General features: G+C 54.3%; 1 protein-coding gene across 3 annotated transcripts in view; it reads right to left on the bottom strand.

Annotated features, from left to right (window-relative positions):
- The window catches only part of espn (espin), a 194,402-nt gene that overhangs the window by 104,459 nt on the left and 69,499 nt on the right, over nucleotides 1–20,444 (bottom strand). For all 3 annotated transcript variants that reach the window (XM_038773448.1, XM_038773450.1, XM_038773449.1), the window contains exons 6-7: nucleotides 9,973–10,210; nucleotides 4,136–4,395 (exon numbers count right to left, since the gene is read on the bottom strand). In XM_038773448.1, coding sequence (XP_038629376.1) covers nucleotides 4,136–4,395; nucleotides 9,973–10,210 — 498 coding nt within the window. The remainder of the gene's footprint in view (nucleotides 1–4,135; nucleotides 4,396–9,972; nucleotides 10,211–20,444) is intronic.

Raw genomic sequence — 20,444 nt, 5'->3', positions numbered from 1 at the left:
GCTCATTGGGTCTGCACCGACCCTCCGAGAGAGCGGCCTCACCGAGGCCCTATCCACGTAACCCCACGCATTGATCAATCCACCTAACCGGCATATCTTTGTACTGTGGGAGGAAACCGGGTCACCCGGAGGAAACCCACGCAGACACGGGGAGAATGTGCGGAGTCTGCACAGATAGTGACCCAAGCCAGGAATCTGGAGCTGTGAGGCAGCAGTGCTAACCATGGTGCCACAGTGCCATATTCCTTTCAGGCAGGAGGTGGAGGTAACTGATTGTTCGAGGAACAAAAACATTTATCTGCCCCCAACCCTATGTTTCCCCCTGCCCTGATCTCCTCTGCCCCCGTTTCTCCCTGCCCCCCTCCCCCCCGTTTCACCCGCCCCTGTTCCGCCTCCCCCCTCACCCATTCCCCCCCTGCCCCCGTTCCCCCCCTGCCCACGTTCCATCCCCCGCCCAGTTCCTCCCTGCTCCCATTCCCCTCTGCCCGTTCCCCCCCGCCCCTGTTCCCCCCTGCCCGTTTCCCCCCTGCCCCGTTCCCCCTGCCCCCGTTCCCCCCTGCCCCGTTCCCCCCTGCCCGTTTCCCCCCCCCGCCCCCGTTCCCCCCTGCCCCCGTTCCCCCCTGCCCCCGTTCCCCCCACCCCCATTCCCCCCCCGCCCCCGTTCCCCCCTGCCCCGTTCCCTCCCCCGCCCCCGTTCCCTCCCCCGCCCAGTTCCTCCCTGCTCCCATTCCCCTCTGCCCGTTTTCCCGCTGCCCGCGTTCCCCCCCGCCCCCGTTCCCCCCCACCCCCGTTCCCCCCCACCCCCGTTCCCCCCCGCCCCCGTTCCCTCCCCGCCCAGTTCCTCCCTGCTCCCATTCCCCTCTGCCCGTTCCCCCCTGCCCCCGTTCCCCCCCTGCCCCCGTTTATCCCCCTGCCTCCATTCTCCCCGCCCCCGTTTCTCCCCCTGCCCCCATTCCCCCCCGCCCCGTTCCCTCCCCCGCCCAGTTCCTCCCTGCTCCCATTCCCCTCTGCCCATTTCCCCTCTGCCCGTTTTCCCGCTGCCCGCGTTCCCCCCTGCCCCCGTTCCCCCCCCTGCCCCCGTTCCCCCCCCCTGCCCCCGTTCCCTCCCCCTGCCCCCGTTCCCTCCCCCGCCCAGTTCCTCCCTGCTCCCATTCCCCTCTGCCCGTTTCCCCGCTGCCCCCATTTCCCCCCTTGCTGAATTGGGAAGATAGGGCAGATGATTGTAACAGGGGATAGGGAATTCCCAGTTTATCACCTTGTGCCGATGACCATGACCACTGACGTCCACAATAAACCAAGTCCATGTCTCCCCTTGATGGGCAGCTGAGTCAAAGAGGAACGCTCTAGTAAATACTTGGCCCTCAACGCACATCACTAAAATCAGATTATCTGATCGATGCTGTTTGTAGGATCTTGGGTGGGATTCTCCCCTACCCGGCGGGGTGGGGGGTCCCAGCGGGATGGAGCGGCGTGAACCACTCCGGCGTCGGGCCGTCCCAAAGGTGCGGAAGTCTCCCCACCTTTAGGGGCCATGCCCTAACATTGAGGGGCTAGGCCTGCGCCCGAGTGGTTGGCGCCCTGCCGGCCGGCGGGAATGGCCTTTGGTGCCACGCCAGCCGGTGCCGAAGGGACTTCGCGGTCGGCGGAAGTCCACGCATGTGCCGGAGCGTCAGCGGCTGCTGACATCATCCCCGCCCATGCGCAGGGGAGGGGGTCACTTCCGCGTCCACCATGGTGAAGACTATGGCGAACGCGGAAGGAAAAGAGTGCCCCCACTGCACAGGCCCGCCGGCCCGATCGGTGGGCCCCGATCGTGGGCCAGGCCACCATCAGGGCACCCCCCCCGGGGCCAGATCTCCCTGCGCCCCCCCAAGGGCCCCAGAGCCCACCCGCGCCGCCTGGTCCCGCCGGTAAGGTAGGTGGTTTGATTCCCGCTGGAGGGAGAGGCTTGTCAGCGGTGGGACTTCGACTCCGGCGATTCCCGCCCCCGCCGAATCTCTGGTGCCGGAGACTTCGGGAGACGGCGAGGCCGGGATTTACGCCGGCTCCCGGCAATTCTCCGACCCGGCGGGGGGTCGGAGAATCCCGGCACTTGCTCTGCACAAAATCAGCTGCCATATTTGCGACATTACAACAGGGACTACATTTCAAAGTTACTTCATCAGTCGTAAAGCACTTTGGAACGTCATAAAGGTATGAATGTCACTGAATTCAGAAGCTTCTTTCTCACAGGAGTTAAGCTGTTGCTGTGTTGATTTTGCCTGTAAATTCTGTCTTGGAACAGAATAAACTCACAACAATCTGCCTCAAACATTATGTAACCGGTATAGGCCCTTTAATGAATGGGAAGACTGAGACAGCTAACTTTCCCATGGCTGGTTATTGAAGGCTTTGAGTTATTTTGTTACAGCAGCCCAGTCTGCTGCACCAGATTGATGTTAATTAAACAAGTGTAGATTTTCCTAATTGGATGGGTTAGTCGGTGCTCACTGATGAGTAAATAAAAGTGACCAGTGAGAACAGGGTCTCACAGTGCCCCACGAGAAATCCTTCAACACCTAACAAGATTAATCAAGGCTCATTGCTTTCTCACATAATTCAACTGCAAAATGCATTTGAGATTGCTGCTTTTAAAATTAGTTTAATTGCAAAATAACAACTTATTTTGCAACATCTGATCACTAACCGTCATTCACGATGATATTGTTCCAGCTGTCAATTTGTTCAATTAGTGTGGGCTGCCCTTATCTCCAGCAAAATCGGTTCTCTCTGGCAACCCAACCCATCCCCATTATCACCCCCAGCCTTTGCCCTTCCCAGACTTTATTGTATCTGGTGCACAATTGGTTTCACCTCCAAGTCTGGCTGGTCCACATCAGATGCCATTAAGGTCTCACCCTCCTCCATTCATTATTCCAGGGTTATCCCCTAGACTATTTAAACTTAGAGTCCTCTCCCCAGTACCAACCACCCCCTTCAATCTCCCTCTTCTGCTCCCCTCTACCCTTATCTCCAACAACATACACGTATCTCAGAGGCTGAGGTTGGAAACATCTATCCAGCTGGCTCTGCTGCCTCCCCTTGTCCATACAGTGACAGTGCCCCACAGTGCCCCTCGGTCCGAAGATGCATTCCTCTCTAATTTTTCCCTTCTCCCGCCCCCCCCTCATGCTCTCTCTGAGTTTATCTGGTCCACCAGACTCACCTCCTTGACTCCATTCCCACAAAACTGCTGGCCACCCAACGCCCCTTCCTGTCTCACCCCTCCGTGCCGGCTGATATTGTAAATGGTTTCCATTTCTTCCCCCCCCCAAACCCCCCTCCCTGTGTTCCAAACCACCATCATCCGCACCCTTGGCACTTCTATCCGTGCAAAAGTACCAGCTCATCTCCTTTCCTCTCCAAACTCCATGAAAGTGTCGTCACCTCTCAAATCCCGTGTCCAGCTTTCCGGCAACTGTCAGGATCTTTACAACCGGGTTTCTGATCCTGCCGCAGCCCTGGAAGGGCCCTGATCATGGTGGCAAATGGCATCCCGTGTGACGGCAAACATGATGCTTTATCGTCCCCTTTGACCTCTCTATAAACTTTGGCACAGTTGGTCCCGCCTTCCTGGTGCACAGCTCAGGTAGGGTGACCTTTGACCCATGTAACTGCGGTCAGAACATTTCCAGCAATGGCTTTGCTTTGTGCCTCCCGCACCGTGACCCCGATCTAGCCGTGGCTGCCTCCTCTTCCCTCTACCCCCTCGGGATGATTATTCAAGCCAGTATCTGAGAACTGCCTGACCACCTCGGGTATTCTGCAACTGGATCCTCTTTCAAACTAATCTTTTGTTTCTGTGATTAATGCCATGTTTCGGTACTTGGTCAGGCAATAATCGGGCACTTTACATATTTTTCTAAAAGTCTTAAATAAAAGTTGTTTAAAAAAGGGAACAGTGACAGACTATAAAAATCATGCTCAAGGGAAAACGGTGTTAACTCTTCGTCTGCCACCTGCACTCTCTGTCGTGTTCATTGTTGCTGTGTTCCGTGTGTCAACCCCCAGCGTATTCGGCTAAAAACAACTTATTTATTTTATTAACCAATGCTTACCTGTCTGGTTGCCATAGTAACTAATGCAGTGCCCTCACCTCGTGTCTTTTTGGCGCTTCGCTGTCGACATGGCGAAGATTACTCTTCGCCTGCACGTTTACTTCTGAAGGAGGGTTTTCCTCTGGAGGAATTGGCGCTGGGTAGGTTGGGGGTGGCGGCGGCGGGTCGGAGGTCACTGGCGGAGGTGGTGCAGGAAAGGTGGGAGGCGGCGGAAGAGCCTTGCCTCCAGCTGCCTTGTTCTTCTGCTGGCTCAGCGCTGGATTCAACATGTCCATGTACGTGTCCATGTCTGATGACCCTGTGAACGAGGGAGGTCAGTCAGAATCCAGGAGAAATATGGATGTCACGGTAAAGACAAACTATGATTGGAAGCTTTTATTGCACGCGGAATCCACCAAAGATGGGTAGGTTGGGTTGTAGGGATCGGGCGGGGGAGTGGGCCTAGGTGGGGTGCACTTTCGGAGGGTCAGTGCAGACTCGATGGGCCAAATGGCCTTCTTCTGCACTGTAGGGACTCTAAGAATTGTATTTATTTCCCCGAGTTAAAGGAACTTCATCTTAATTGCTTGAAATGCGGTGAGTGGTATCACTTTGCACATACTGATATCTCTCAATCTATCTGGGTTTGTTTTTCTTTAATCTGTCACAGGATGTGGGCGTCGCTGGCAAGGCCAGCATTTGTTACCCACCCCTGATTGCCCTTGAACTGAGTGGTCTACAGGGTCAAGTCAGAGGACAGTTAAAAGGTCAACCAGAAATAAATCCAGAGGTCCCTGGATGAAAAAGGAGATAGAAATTAAGATAAGGGAGAAAAAGTGTGGCTGTGACAGGCGTCAAGCAGAAAATACAATTGAGAACCAAGAAGAGTACAGAAAGTTCAGGGGGGACGCGAAGAAGCTCATTAATGAAGTGAAGAGGGATTGTGAGAAAAGACTGGCAGCCAACAAAAAGGGGAATCCCAAAGTCTTCCATCGGCATATAAATCGCAAAAGGGTGGTAAATGGAGCAGTAAAAAATAGGGGCCGAAATGTGAAGTTATACATGGAGGCTGGAGGCATGGCTGAGGTTTGGATTAATACTTGCTTTTATCAAGGAGGTAGAACCTACCCAGGTCACAACAATGGATGAGGAAACTCTGTCCCCGTAAAGAGTTACTTAACGTTGGCATGGCACCGGGACTGGATGAGATGCATCCAAGGATACTGAAGGAAGTGAGAATGGAAATTGCCGGGGCGTTGGCAATGATCCTCCAGTCTTCACTGGATGCGGGGGAGGTGTCAGGGGACTGGAGAATTGCAAATGTAACACCCTACACACTCGTTCATAGAGGTTGGCAGGATAGCCCCAGCAATTACAGACCAGTCAGTTTAACGTCAGTAGTGGGCATGCCTCTAGAAACTATTATTCAGGATAGAATTAGGAGTCGCATGGATATACCAGAAACAAACGAGCAAACAAATGATGGAAGAAGCAAAACTCTTTTCCCAACACTAAAATGACTATTCATTCGGACGAATATGTTTCCTGTTCAACAAGTGAACATTTTGGGGCAGCACGGTGGCACAATAGTTAGCACTGCTGCCTACGGCGCTGAGGACCCGAGTTTGAATCCCGGCTCTGGGTCACTGTCCGTGTGGAGCTTGCACATTCTCCCCGTGTCTGCATGGGTTTCGCCCCCACAGCCCAAAGATGTGCCGGTTAGGTGGACTGGCCGTGCTAAATTGCCCCTTAATTGGTAAAAAAAATAATTGAACATTTCTCTATGTTAATACGAATGGAAAGATTTTAGAGATCTGTTCTTACCCTTATTCGAAGTTGCAACTTTCACCAGCTTTACAAATTTCAGGCACTACGATATATACCCGAGTAGCGGTCGATCTTGTTTATAGGTCGACCCCAACTGTTAGCAAGGAATTCAAACTCTTTATCCAAACATAGAAACATGGAAAATAGGAGCAGGAGGAGGCCATTCGGCCCTTCGAGCCGGCTCCACCATTCATTATGACCATGACTGATCATCCAACTCAGTAACCCATTCCCGCTTTCCCCAAATGCTGTATCTAACTGCTTTTTTAAAACATAAAATATTTTGGCCTCAATTGCTTTCTGTGTTCGCGAATTCCACAGGCCAACCACTCTCTGGGTGAAGAGATTTCTCCCTCATCTCAGTCCTAACTGGTTTATCCCGTATCCTCAGACTGTGACCCCTGATTCTGGACCCCCACCATCGAGAACATCCTTCCTGCATCTAGTCCTGTCCTAATCCTGTAAGAATTTGAGAGGTTTCTATTATATTCCCCCCTTCATTCTTCTAAACTCCAATTAATGTAATCCTAACCGCCTCAATTTCTCCTCAAATGTCTGCCCTGCCATCCCAGGAATCAGTCTGGTAAACCTTCGCTGCACTCCTTCCATAGCAAGAATATCCTTCCTCAGATAAGGACACCAAAACTGCCCACAATACATGAGGTGTGGCTTCACCAATGCCCTTTGCAATTGCAGTAAAACATCTCTATTTCTAAACTCAAATCCTCTCACTATGAAAGCCAACATACCATTTGCCTTCTTTACTGCCTGCTGTACCTGCACGCTTACTTTCAGTGACTGATGCACAAGGACACCAAGACCTCGCTGAATATCCACCTCGCTCAATTTACACCCTTTCAAATATTAATCTGCCTATTTTTGCTACCAAAGCGGATAGCCTCACATTTATCCTCATTATACTGCACCTGCCGTGCATGTGCCCACTCACTCAGCCTGTCCAAATCCCGCTGAAGCATCTCTGCATCCTCCTCACAGCTCACCCTCCCACCCAACTTTGTGTCATCTGCAAACTTAGAGATGCTACATTTTGTTCCCTCATCGAAATCATTAATATTTATTGTGAATAGGTGGTGTCTTAGCACCAACCCCTGCGGCCCATTAGTCACTACCTGCCATTTGGAAAAGGACACATTTATTGCTATTATTTGTTTCCTGTCTGCCAACCAGTTTTCTATTAATCTCAATACCCTATACCCAATCCCATGCGTTTTAATTTTACACGCTAATCTCCCACATGGGACTTGGTCGAAAGCCTTCTGAAAGTCTAAATAAAGCACATCCACTGGCTCTCCCCCGTCAACTCTAATAGTTACATCCTCGAAGAATTCCAGTAGATTTGTCAAGCATGATTTCGCCTTCATAAATCCATGCAGACTGTCCAATGCTGCCACTATTTTCCGAATGCTCTGCTATTAAATGCTTTATAATGGACTCCAGAATTTTCCCCATTACCAACGTCAGGCTGAATGATCTACAATTCTATTTTCTCTCTATCTCCCTTTTTACATAGTGGGGAGTTACATTATCTACCCTCCAATCTGCAGGAACTGTTCCAGAGTCCGGAGAATCCTGGAAGATGACCACCAACGCACCCATTATTTCTAGAGCTCCTTCCTTAAATACCCTGGGATGTAGATTATCTGACCCTGAGGATTTATCAGCCTTTAATCCCATCAATTTCCCCAATACCATTTCCCTACTAATATCGATCTCCTTCAGTTCATCCCTCTCACTAAATACTGTCTTAATTAACATTTCTGGTTTGTCCTTTGTGAACAGAGAACTAAAGTCTGTATTTAGTTGCTGAGCCATTTCTTTGTTCCCCATTATAAATTTCCCCTGTTTCTGACTGTAAGGGACCTACATTTGTCTTCGCATACTTTTTTTTTTAGAACAGTACAGCACAGAACAGGCCCTTCGGCCCTCGATGTTGTGCCGAGCAATGATCACCCTACTCAAACTCACGTATCCACCCTATACCCGTAACTCAACAACTCCCCCTTAACCTTACTTTTTAGGACACTACGGGCAATTTAGCATGGCCAATCCACCTAACCACACATCTTTGGACTGTGGGAGGAAACCGGAGCACCCGGAGGAAACCCATGCACACACGGGGAGGACGTGCAGACTCCGCACAGACAGTGACCCAGCTGGGAACCGAACCTGGGACCCTGGAGCTGTGAAGCATTGATGCTAACCACTATGCTACCGTGCTGCCCTAATATGCTACCGTGCATACCTATAGAAACTTTTACAGTCAGTTTTTATGTTCGCCACCCGCTCGCCACTGAAGTCAAACTGCACTGGTGCAAACCTACTCATTGATAGAATGAAAGAATCGCGCACCATCAAAGGCAGATGTTCAGCTCCTCGTGTCTGCGGACACCAGCACGGGATGTCAAGACCACCACCTCACTGGTGTGTGCTGCATTCCTGCCAATCCCACTCTCTAATCCTCATATGTCAGTCCCACCATCCCAGCAATCCCACCCTCGCAGTGGTTAACACTCCTTCCTCACGGTGCCAGGGACCCGGGTTCAATTCCCGCCTCGGGTGACTGCGTGGAGTTTGCATTCTCTCCCCGTGTCTGCGTGGGTTTCCTCCCACAGTCCAAAGACTCACAGGTTAGGTGTGGTTATGGTGTGCGGCGATGCGGCAAGGGAGCGGGCCCAGGCAGGGTGCTGTTTCAGAGGGTCAGTGCAGACTCGATGGGCTGAATGGCCTCCTACTGCATGGTTGCAATTCTAATTCTTTGGTAATGTGGCAACATGGTACCAAGAAGGAACGTGAGGTACACAGCCCGTCTGAGGCTGCAGACCAGACAAATTATTGTGCAGCAGCTGGAGAATTCAAGATATCGGAGAAGATTGGAGGAAGCTCTCTGCACAGCTAAAGCTCTTTCTGAGCTACCTTTGGGGCCAGGGTTGCCAAGGACAGTCTCCGTCCTGGCAATTCTTGCAATAGCAAGACGATGGGAAGTGTGTGGATTTCAACTCCGTGAAAGAGTCAACCCCCTACTTTTTGGGGGGCTACTTCGCGGGTATGGTTTAGCTCACTCGGCTAAATCGCTGGCTTTTAAAGCAGACCAAACAGGCCAGCAGCACGGTTCGATTCCCGTACCAGCCTCCCCGGACAGGCGCCGGAATGTGGCGACTAGGGGCTTTTCACAGTAACTTCATTGAAGCCTACTCGTGACAATAAGTGATTTTCATTTCATTTTCATAGGGTAACTGTGAGCTCGTGTTAAATCAGAGGAGGAAAAAGAGGTTTGGATGCTAGATCAGAATGAATCATGAAGGCACCAGGCTTGATGTGATAACATTACTCGAATACTGAAATCCCTGTTATCCAGTCTGTGAGAGAATGTGAATGGAACTTATTCAATTTGTATGTGCAACCCTAACGTCTGTGAGAATGGGTTTGTTAGATGCTGTGACAGGGTCAGCACCTCAATTCACTGTTCGACGCTGTAGCTCATTTAAATGGAAATTGTTCCAAAATCGCATTCTGTGCTGATTTATTTAAATCACTCAATTCGCAATAGATCATTCTAATTATTCTCAAGCACCAAACAACTTTGAACGAACACAAGCAGGATCCTCAAAGAGCGAATGGTGGCGATTGTAATCTTTCATACTACCACTAGATGGAACCAAAGCCTTACTATCAACCACAGTCACGGTCTTGTTTGTAATGTATATGGTGGACACAGAACAGAGTCGTTTCTTTGCCACCTGCAGAGTAAGATTTCAATGATCCTTCAAATGCATTCTTTCTTTCGCACCAAAATCAAATGCACTAACGTGCATCAGTGGGCACAAAAGAACAAGGTGGTTTGCCAACAGTAATTGGCACATTTTAATTACTGAATGATTGCAAAGAAAGTTTCTGGATGATAGAATCAAACAGCACAGAAAGAGGCTATTCAACCCATTATGCCTGGTCATTCTCCAGTAGAATTATCCACGCCCTTGCTCTTTTCCCATAGCCCTGTACAGCCTTCCTTCAAGTATAAATTCAATTCTGGCAAAGTATCGATGATCACCTTTTCTCTGAACTTGACCCTGGCTCAGCCCCTGACGACTGCTCCTCTTCTCTCTCGTGCTCGACTGGCTCGAGTGGCAGGAATCGTAGTTGGACAGGGTGCTGGATGGTGAGCCCATGTCAAGCCCGGCGTGCTGCTGCGACGAGATGGTGGTGTTGGGGGACGACATTCCCGAGTCGATCTGCTTGTATTCCAGATCTACGGACGGGTCTCGGGACAAGACCCGGTGCTCCACACTCTGAAATAAGACAGAAGGTTGTGGTGAAAATCATTTGTGCCGGCAGTAAGGATGAAACTTATAGGATACTGCGAGGCCTGGATAGAGTGGACGTGGAGAGGATGTTTCCACGTAGGAAAAACTAGAAGCAGAGGACACCATCTCAGACTAAAGGGACGATCCTTTAAAACAGAGATGAGGAGGAATTTCTTCAGCCAAAGGATGATGAGTCTGTGGAACTCTTTGCCGCTATAGGCTGTGGAGGCCAAATCACTGAGTGTCTTTAAGACAGAGATAGATAGATTCTTGATTAATAAGGGGGTCAGGGGTTATGGGGAGAAGGCAGGAGAATGGGAATGAGAAAATATCAGCCATGATTGAATGGTGGAACAGACTCGATGGGCCGAGTGGCCTAATTCTGCTCCTATGTCTTAAGGTCTTATGGTAAGTCATAATTCAACATTTCATTGGTTACTTCCCTTCCTTTCTTTGACGAGGCCACTAACTCCTGATGTTTTTATTCCTCATTGTTACCAATAAACCAACCAGGCCCAAGACCAATCCTCACGTCCACACTGTTCCCCACCTTCTGACAAGACTCACTGAGGTGGGAAGGCGAGACAGCTGTCCAGACAGGGCAGAGGAATGATTATTCCATTAAATAGTGACCACGAATCCTGATTGGTTTTCAGTTGGGCCTCTGATTGGCGCCAATTTCTGTTCACAACCAGTTCAAAACGAATAAGCAGAGGCCCAGGTTTGATCGTGGATCTACCTGATGGGAAAGCCGTGGGTCGGGCACATACTTTGTGAACTTAAATTTAACAATGCAGGCAAGTTCCTAATACATCTACAGCTAAGGGAATAAACAGTTAGATACAGTGCTGGAAAACATAACACATCAAAGCCCCTACATACATGTGCCTGCGCCATTTCCCACTCTTAGAAACAGCAAGCTGTGTAAATGTCCACACTACATTTTCAAAATCAAATAAGTTAAAAATAAAAGCAAAATACTGCAGGTGCTGCAAATCTGAAATAAAAAACAGAAAATGCTGGAAAAACTCAGCAGGTCTGGCAGCTTCTGTGGAGAGAGAAAGACAGAGTTAAAAGATGGGATGTTTTAACCCCACCCACGGCTGGAATTATCTGATCCTGGCAAAAGTCAATGGCCTGCAGCATTCCCCGTGGTGCATCCCGCCTCGGCCTCGCCACGGAAAACTCCGGCTAATGGTTCAAATCCAACATAACTCTTATTTCGAAACTATAAAAAGGCTTTTCTGTAGCATCTCAAAGTGCCTCTCTAGGCAATAAAGCACTTTTGAAGCGCAGTCACTGTTACAATGAACATACACTGGGCAGCATGGTAGCACAGTGGTTAGCACTTTTGCTTCACAGCTCCGGGGTTCCAGGTTCGATTCCCGGCTTGCGTCACTGTCTGTGCGTAGTCTGCACGTTCTGCCCGTGTCTGCGTGGGTTTCCTCCCACAAGTCCCAAAATACATGACGTCAGGTAAATTGGATATTCTGAATTCTCCCTCTGTGTATCCGAACAGGCGCCGGAATGTGGCGACTGGGGGCTTTCCACGGTAACTTCATTGCAGTATTAATGTAAGCTTACTTGCGACAATAAAGATTATTTTAAAAATGTTTTTTAAAGTGGCAGCCAATTTGTGCACAGCAAACTCCCACAGACAGCAATGGGATCATGACCAGGCAGTGTACTTTGGTGATGAATATTGGCCAGGACGTTGCGACTAACTGCCCTGTGAACAGACCCAAGACAGCATAATTGCAGGCTGGCGCACCAACCATCTCCACCTCCAACCTGAAAACAAAATATTAAAGCTGTTTGAAATCAAAAGCTTCTCAAGCCTTACTGCAGTCGGAATAATGGTAAAAGATTCCAAATGCCTAGAACTGCCAGTGTCTCAGCCTGCAATTCAACAACGAATCAATGCAGGCTTTGTTACAAGGCTGGAGTCTGCCTAAAATCATTACATTGCACAAGCACCAATTTGCACTAACGTTCTCGCCCTTTCCATCTCAAGGTACAAAAAATGTTAAATTGAGAGTCCCACATTTCCAGCTGAAAGTCATAAAGTTAACTTGACCTACCTTTACTGTGTCCACTAAACTATTTCCAAAAAGTGCCAGCATCTTCATTACCCCCAAAAATAGTTCAGATAAAAGTTGCTTACGTTGCCCATAACTTGCTGAATACTGAAAGCTTGCAAGAGAAATCGTGTTCCTTTGCAATCTTGTATGGTCCAGGCTGGAGTTACAGATTCCATATATATGTGTGTGTGTGAGCGAAAGCTACAGCCACCTGGGTATCCTCAGGAAGCGAACATAATGTTCCCTCAGGGATTCATGGCAAAATAATTAGGCCCTTTGTTAGCAGTTTTCTCAGATGTCACATGACCAGAACCCGTTCATTAACACCTTCACATCTGAGGCGGTCACGGTTTAAAGAATTAACTTTTAACAATTTGCCCTTTTGAGGAGGGCTTAACTCTCTCACGCACCTTCAAAAAATTGCAACTTGGCGGCTTGTCAACAGAACATTTCAATTGGTCAGTGCGAAGAACGGTTCCGTTCTCCATTCTGCACCCAGTGTGACCCTGCTCCTCGCTTTAGTTCTTTGTCAGTGCCACAATCAAACAGTAAACTTGGCACATTACTGCAGACTGCTACGCTGCTTTGCATACTAAAACCTAGGGAAGTCTTTCAACAAGAAGGGGCAATGTGTCCCATCGAGGTTGCTCCCTGTTCTCTCTTCCATGGCTTTTGCTGGGCAATGATTCCGTCAGCAGCAGCTGTCACTATCCCCAATGCAAGAACCAGATCGCCATTCCTCCCTTTTTTTCATTCATTCAAGCGATTTAGGCTTCGCTGGCTAGGCCAGCATGTACTGCCCTTGAGAAGGTCACGGTGAGTTGCCTTCTTGAACCGCTGCAGCCCATGTAGCGTAGGTACACCCACAGTGCTGCTGGGTAGGGATTTCCAGGATTTGCGTTCCTGTCTGTGTGGAGTTTGCACTTACTCCCCGGCGTCAGCTTTAATTTCCTCCCACAGTCCAAAGATTTGCAGGTTTGGTGGATTGGCCGTGCTAAATTGCCCCGTAATGTCCAGGGATGGATAGGTTAGGTTACGGGGATAGGGTGGGGGAGTGGGCCTAGGTAGGGTGCTCTCTCAGAGAGTCAGTGAAGACTCGATGGCCTCCTTTTGCACTGCAGGAATTCTATGGTTCTTTTCTATGATTTTTTACCCAGCGACAGTGAAGGATATATTTCCAAATCTGGATAGTGAGTGGCTTGGAGGAGAATTTCCAAGTGGTGGGGTTCCCATGTGTCTACTGCTCTTGTCCATCTATATGGGGGTGATCGCGCGTTTGGACGATGCTGCAGAAGGATCCTTGGTGAGTTGCTCAAATACATCTAATAGCTAGTACATATGGCTGCCACTGTCTGTCGATGGTGGAGGAAGTGAATGTTTTTGGATGGGGTGTGAGTCAAGTGGGCTGCTTTGTCCTTGATGGTGTTCAGCTTCTCGAGTGTTGTTAGAGCTGCACTCATCCAGGCAAGTGGAGAGTATTCCATTACACTCCGGACTTGTGCCTTGTAGATTGTGGCCAGGCTTTGGGGAGTCACGAGGTGACCTGCTCTTGTAGCCACAGTATTTATGGTTCAGTTAAGTTTCTGGTCAATGGTAACCCCCAGGATGTTGTTAGTGGGGGATTCTGTGATGGTAATGCCATCTTCATTGGTTAGGTCTGCTCTTGTAGGAGATGTTCATTACTTGTGTGACGTGAATGTTACTTGCCACTTGTCAGCCCAATCCTGGATATTGTCCAGGTCTTGCTGCGTTTGGAGCTTCATTATCTGAGGAGTCGCAAATGGTGCTGAACATTGTGCAAACATCCCCACTTCTGACCTTATAATGGAAGGAAGGTCATTGATGACGCAGCTGAAGATGGTTGGGCCTCGGACACTAACCTGAGGAATTGCTGCAGTGATGTCCTGGAGCTGAGATGATTGACCTCCAATAACCACAAACATCTTCCTTTGTGCCAGGTATGACCATCGGAGAACTTTCCCATTGATTCCCATTGACTCCAGTTTAGCTGGGGTTCCTTTTTGCCACACGGAGTCAAATGCTGCCTTGATGTAGGGCAGTCACTCTCACCTCACCTCTGGAGTTCAGTTCTTATCTCCGTATTTGAAACAAGGCTGTAATGAGGTCAGGAGCTGAGTGACCCCGCGGAACCCAAACTGAGCGACGGTGAGCAGGTTATTGCTGAGTAAGTGCCGCTTGATAGCACTGTTTGTGAGTCGATCCATCACTTTACAGATTATCGAGAGTAGACTGATGGGGTGCATTTCGCTGGGTTGAATTTGTCCTGCTTTTTGTGCCGAGGACATAGCTGGGAAATTTCCCACACTGCTGGGTCTGTGCTGCAGCTGTACGGGAACAGCTTGACTAAGGGTGTGACAAGTTGTGGAGCACAAGTCTTCATGACTGTTTCTGGAATATTGTCAGGGCCGTAGCCGTTACAGTATCCAATGTCTTCAGCCATTTCTTGACATCACGTGGGGTGAATCATATTGGCTGACGACGGACATATCTGTTGCTGGGGACCTCCGGAGCAATCCAAGATGGATCATCCACTCGGCACTTCTGGCTGAAGATTGTTGGGAATGCTTCAGCCTTATCGTTTGCACTGATATACTGGATTCCTCCATAATTGAGGATGGGGATATCTGTGGAGCCTCCCCCTCCAGTGAGTTATTTAACTGTCCACCATCATTCACAGCTGGATGTGGCAGGTCTGCAAAGCTCTGTCTATTACTTGCTGCTTATGTTGTTTGGCACACAGGTAATCCTGTGTTGTAGCTTCACCAGGTTGATTATGCGATATACCTGGTGCTGCTGCTGGAGGTTCTCCTGCACTCTTCATTGAACCAGAGATGGTCCCGTAGCTTGGTGGTTATGGTACAGTGGCGGATATGGCTGGGTCATGAGTTAGATGGTGTCTGCGACATCATCTGTGAGGTACGATTCTGTGAGTATGACTATGTCAGGTAGTTGCTTGAATAGTCTGTGGGGAAACTCTCCCCATTTTGGCAGAAGCCCCCAGATGTTAGTAAGGAGGACCTTGCAGGCTCTACAGGGCTGGGTTTGCCATTGTCGTGTCTCCGGCACCTAGGTCAATGCCAGGTGTTCCGTCCGACTTAGTTGTTTCAAACCACAAAAACATCTCAAAGGAACTGAGTGGCCTGGGCCACAAAGAGGGCATTTAAGAGTCAACCACATTTCTGTGAATCTGGAGTCGCATATAGACCAGACCAGGTAAGGACGGCAGATTTCCTTCACTAAAGGACATCAGTGGGGTCCCAGGGATTTTGAGTTGAAGAATCAGAACGGCCATGACCTCGCTCCATCTCTGATCTTCACTATGAGTGTGGCTCCCCGGGGGGAGGGTGGTTCCTCGGAGGGAGGGTGGCTCCTCGGAGGGAGGGTGGCTCCTCGGAGGGAGGGTGGCTCCCCGGAGGGAGTGTGGCTCCCCGGAGGGAGGGTGGCTCCTCGGAGGGAGGGTGGCTCCCCGGAGGGAGGGTGGCTCCCCGGAGGGAGGGTGGTTCCCCGGAGGGAGGGTGGCTCCGCGGAGGGAGGGTGGCTCCCCGGAGCGAGGGTGGCTCCTCGGAGGGAGGGTGGCTCCTCGGAGGGAGGGTGGCTCCCCGGAGGGAGGGTGGCTCCTCGGAGGGAGGGTGGCTCCTCGGAGGGAGGGTGGCTCCTCGGAGGGAGGGTGGCTCCCCGGAGTGAGGGTGGCTCAACGGAGTGAGGGTGGCTCCCCGGAGGGAGAGGTGGCTCCTCGGAGGGAGGGTGGCTCCCCGGAGGGAGGGTGGCTCCTCGGAGGGAGGGTGGTTCCCCGGAGGGAGGGTGGCTCCTCGGAGGGAGAGTGCCTCCCGGAGGGAGGGTGGTTCCCCAGACGGAGGGTGGCTCCCCGGAGGGAGGGTGGCTCCACGGAGGGAGGGTGGCTCCCCGGAGGGAGGGTGGCTCCTCGGAGGGAGGGTGGTTCCCCGGAGGGAGGGTGGCTCCACGGAGGGAGAGGTGGCTCCTCGGAGGGAGTGTGGCTCCTCGGAGGGAGTGTGGCTCCTCGGAGGGAGGGTGGCTCCTCGGAGGGAGGGTGGTTCCCCGGAGAGAGGGTGGCTCCCCGGAGGGAGAGGTGGCTCCTCGGAGGGAGGGTGGCTCCCCGGAGGGAGGGTGGCTCCTCGGAGGGAGGGTGGCTCCCCGGAGGGAGGGTGGCTCCTCGGAGGGAGGGTGGCTCCCCGGAGGGAGGGTGGCTCCTCGGAGGGAGGGTGGCTCCCCGGAGGGAGGGTGGTTCCTCGGAGGGAGGGTGGCTCCCCGGAGGGAGGGTGGCTCCCCGGAGGGAGGGTGGCTCCCCGGAGGGAGGGTGGCTCCCCGGAGGGAGGGTGGCTCCACGGAGGGAGGGTGGCTCCACGGAGGGAGGGTGGTTCCCCGGAGGGAGGGTGGTTCCCCGGACTGAGGGTGGCTCCTCGGAGGGAGGGTGGCTCCCCGGAGGGAGGGTGGCTCCTCGGAGGGAGGGTGGTTCCCCGGAGGGAGGGTGGCTCCTCGGAGGGAGGGTGGTTCCCCGGAGGGAGGGTGGCTCCCCGGAGGGAGGGTGCCTCCCCGGAGGGAGGGTGGCTCCCCAGAGGGAGGGTGGCTCTTTGGAGGGAGGGTGGCTCCCCGGAGGGAGGGTGGCTCCCCAGAGGGAGGGTGGCTCCCCGGAGGGAGGGTGGCTCCCCGGAGGGAGGGTGGCTCCCCGGAGGGAGGGTGGCTCCTCGGAGGGAGGGTGGCTCCCCGGAGGGAGGGTGGCTCCTCGGAGGGAGGGTGGCTCCTCGGAGGGAGGGTGGCTCCTCGGAGGGAGGGTGGCTCCCCTGAGGGAGGGTGGCTCCCCGGAGGGAGGGTGGCTCCCCGGAGGGAGGGTGGCTCCCCGGAGGGAGGGTGGCTCCCCGGAGGGAGGGTGGCTCCCCGGAGGGAGGGTGGCTCCTCGGAGGGAGGGTGGCTCCCCGGAGGGAGGGTGGCTCCTCGGAGGGAGGGTGGCTCCTCGGAGGGAGAGGTGGCTCCTCGGAGGGAGGGTGGCTCCCCGGAGTGAGGGTGGCTCCCCAGAGGGAGTGTGGCTCCTCGGAGGGAGAGGTGGCTCCACGGAGGGAGGGTGGCTCACGGAGGGAGGGTGGCTCCCCGGAGGGAGGGTGGCTCCACGGAGGGAGGGTGGCTCACGGAGGGAGGGTGGCTCCCCGGAGGGAGGGTGGCTCTCCGGAGGGGGGGTGGCTCCTCGGAGGGAGGGTGGCTCCTCGGAGGGAGGGTGGTTCCTCGGAGGGAGGGTGGCTCCCCGGAGGGAGGGTGGTTCCCCGGAGGGAGGGTGGCTCCTCGGAGGGAGGGTGGTTCCCCGGAGGGAGGGTGGCTCCCCGGAGGGAGGGTGGCTCCCCGGAGGGAGGGTGGCTCCTCGGAGGGAGGGTGGTTCCCCGGAGGGAGGGTGGCTCCCCGGAGGGAGGGTGGCTCCCCGGAGGGAGGGTGGCTCCCCGGAGGGAGAGGTGGCTCCTCGGATGGAGTGTGGCTCCTCGGAGGGAGAGGTGGCTCCTCGGAGGGAGGGTGACTCCCCGGAGGGAGGGTGGCTCCTCGGAGGGAGGGTGGCTCCTCGGAGGGAGTCTGGCTCCTCGGAGGGAGAGGTGGCTCCTCGGAGGGAGGGTGGCTCCTCGGAGGGAGGGTGGCTCCTCGGAGGGAGGGTGCCTCCCCGGAGGGAGTGTGGCTCCTCGGAGGGAGAGGTGGCTCCTCGGAGGGAGGGTGGCTCCTCGGAGGGAGGGTGGTTCCTCGGAGGGAGGGTGGCTCCCCGGAGGGAAGGTTGCTCCCCGGAGGGAGGGTGGCTCCCCGGAGGGAGGGTGGCTCCTCAGAGGGAGGGTGGCTCCTCAGAGGGAGGGTGGTTCCCCGGAGGGAGGGTGGTTCCCCGGAGGGAGGGTGGTTCCCCGGAGGGAGGGTGGCTCACGGAGGGAGGGTGGCTCACGGAGGGAGGGTGGCTCCACGGAGGGAGGGTGGATCCACGGAGGGAGGGTGGCTCCCCGGAGGGAGGGTGGCTCCACGGAGGGAGGGTGGATCCACGGAGGGAGGGTGGCTCCCCGGAGGGAGGGTGGCTCCCCGGAGGGTGGGTGGCTCCCCGGAGGGAGGGTGGCTCCTCGGAGGGAGGGTGGCTCCTCGGAGGGAGGGTGGTTCCTCGGAGGGAGGGTGGCTCCCCGGAGGGAGGGTGGTTCCCCGGAGGGAGGGTGGCTCCTCGGAGGGAGGGTGGTTCCCCGGAGGGAGGGGGGCTCCCCGGAGGGAGGGGGGCTCCCCGGAGGGAGGGTGGGTCCCCGGAGGGAGAGGTGGCTCCTCGGATGGAGTGTGGCTCCTCGGAGGGAGAGGTGGCTCCTCGGAGGGAGGGTGACTCCTCGGAGGGAGGGTGACTCGGAGGGAGGGTGGCTCCCCGGAGGGAGGGTGGCTCCCCGGAGGGAGAGGTGGCTCCTCGGATGGAGTGTGGCTCCTCGGAGGGAGGGTGGCTCCTCGGAGGGAGGGTGACTCCTCGGAGGGAGGGTGGCTCCTCGGAGGGAGGGTGGCTCCTCGGAGGGGGGGTGACTCCTCGGAGGGAGGGTGGCTCCTCGGAGGGAGGGTGGCTCCCCGGAGGGAGGGTGGCTCTCCGGAGGGAGGGTGGTTCCTCGAAAGGAGGGTGGCTCCTCGGAGGGAGGGTGGCTCCTCGGAGGGAGTGTGGCTCCCCGGAGGGAGGGTGGCTCCTCGGAGGGAGGGTGGCTCCCCGGAGGGAGAGGTGGCTCCTCGGAGGGAGGGTGACTCCTCGGAGGGAGGGTGGCTCCCCGGAGGGAGGGTGGCTCCTCGCCGGGAGGGTGACTCACCGGAGGGAGGGTGGCTCCTCGGAGGGAGGGTGGCTCCTCGGAGGGAGGGTGGCTCTCCGGAGGGAGGGTGGCTCGTCGGAGGGAGGGTGGCTCCTCGGAGGGAGGGTGGCTCCCCGGAGGGAGGGTGGCTCCCCGGAGAGAGGGTGGCTCCCCGGAGAGAGGGTGGCTCCTCGGAGGGAGGGTGGTTCCTCAGAGGGAGGGAGGAATCCGATCCCACAAAGCACCAAGGGCGAAATTCGCGGGAGGGCCTTCCCGACATTTTTCCCGCCCTCCCGCTATTCTCCCCCCCCCCCCCCCCACCCGCCCAACTCCCGACACGAATCGCTGCCGCCGTTTTTTTTACGGCCGGCAGCGATTCACAGCTGTTCGATGGGCCGAAGTCCCAGCCCTTTACGCTGTTTTTACGAACGGCAAACAGACCTGGTCTGGCCATTCGGAAAAACGGCGGGAACAACTCGCTTTTTATAACCATGGCACCGATTGGCACGGCAGTACCACGGCCGTGCCAAGTGCCCGCGATCGGTGGGCACCGATCGCGGGCAGCGGGCCCGATGCCCGCGCACTATTTGTCCTTCCGCCGTCCCGCAGTATCCATTCGCGGGGCGGCTGAGGGGCATCCCGGCCCGCGCATGCGCGGGTTTCGCGCAAATATGCGATGACGTCATCCGCGCATGCGCGGGTTGGAGTCTTCCAATCCGCGCATGCGCGGCTGACGTCATATGACGCGTCAGCCGGCGCTAACTCCGGCAAACGGGCTTAACGAAATTCGTTAAGCCCGTGATGCCGGAGCTTGCGGCGTCGGGCTGCTAGCCCCGACCGGGGACCAGAATCGGTTCCCGGTCAGGAAGGGGCGCGCTGGCGTCAAACCCGCCCGGGTTTGACGCCAGCCTTACGATTTCTCCCGTTTTGGGAGAATCGCGCCCCAAGTGTGTAACGCACAAGTGCAGGTACAACTGGATCTCTGGGTTGCGCAATTGTTAGTATCCGTATATACCAGAGGCTGGAGAGAACATTATGTTAGGCTTCATCAGTAAATAAACAACTTCATTATTTGCCCACTTCTGTGAGTTTCAGGTAGAACTGTGTTCTGATACTGGCACAAAACAAGGAAATGGCACTTGTACCTACAGGTTTTGGAAACGTTGAAGAAATGTTTAGGATTAATAATTGTATGTACAATAGATAGGATTTAAATTGTTTTTAATCCCATACCCCTTGATAGGGATGGGCGGCACGGTGGCACAGTGGTTAGCACTGCTGTCTCATAGCGCCAGCGACCCGGGTTCAATTCCAGCCTCGGGTGACTATCTGTGTGGAGTT

The sequence above is a fragment of the Scyliorhinus canicula genome, chromosome 16, assembly GCF_902713615.1.
Source record: "Scyliorhinus canicula chromosome 16, sScyCan1.1, whole genome shotgun sequence".
Lineage (NCBI taxonomy): Eukaryota > Metazoa > Chordata > Chondrichthyes > Carcharhiniformes > Scyliorhinidae > Scyliorhinus > Scyliorhinus canicula.
This window is presented reverse-complemented; position numbering and strand designations above follow the sequence as displayed.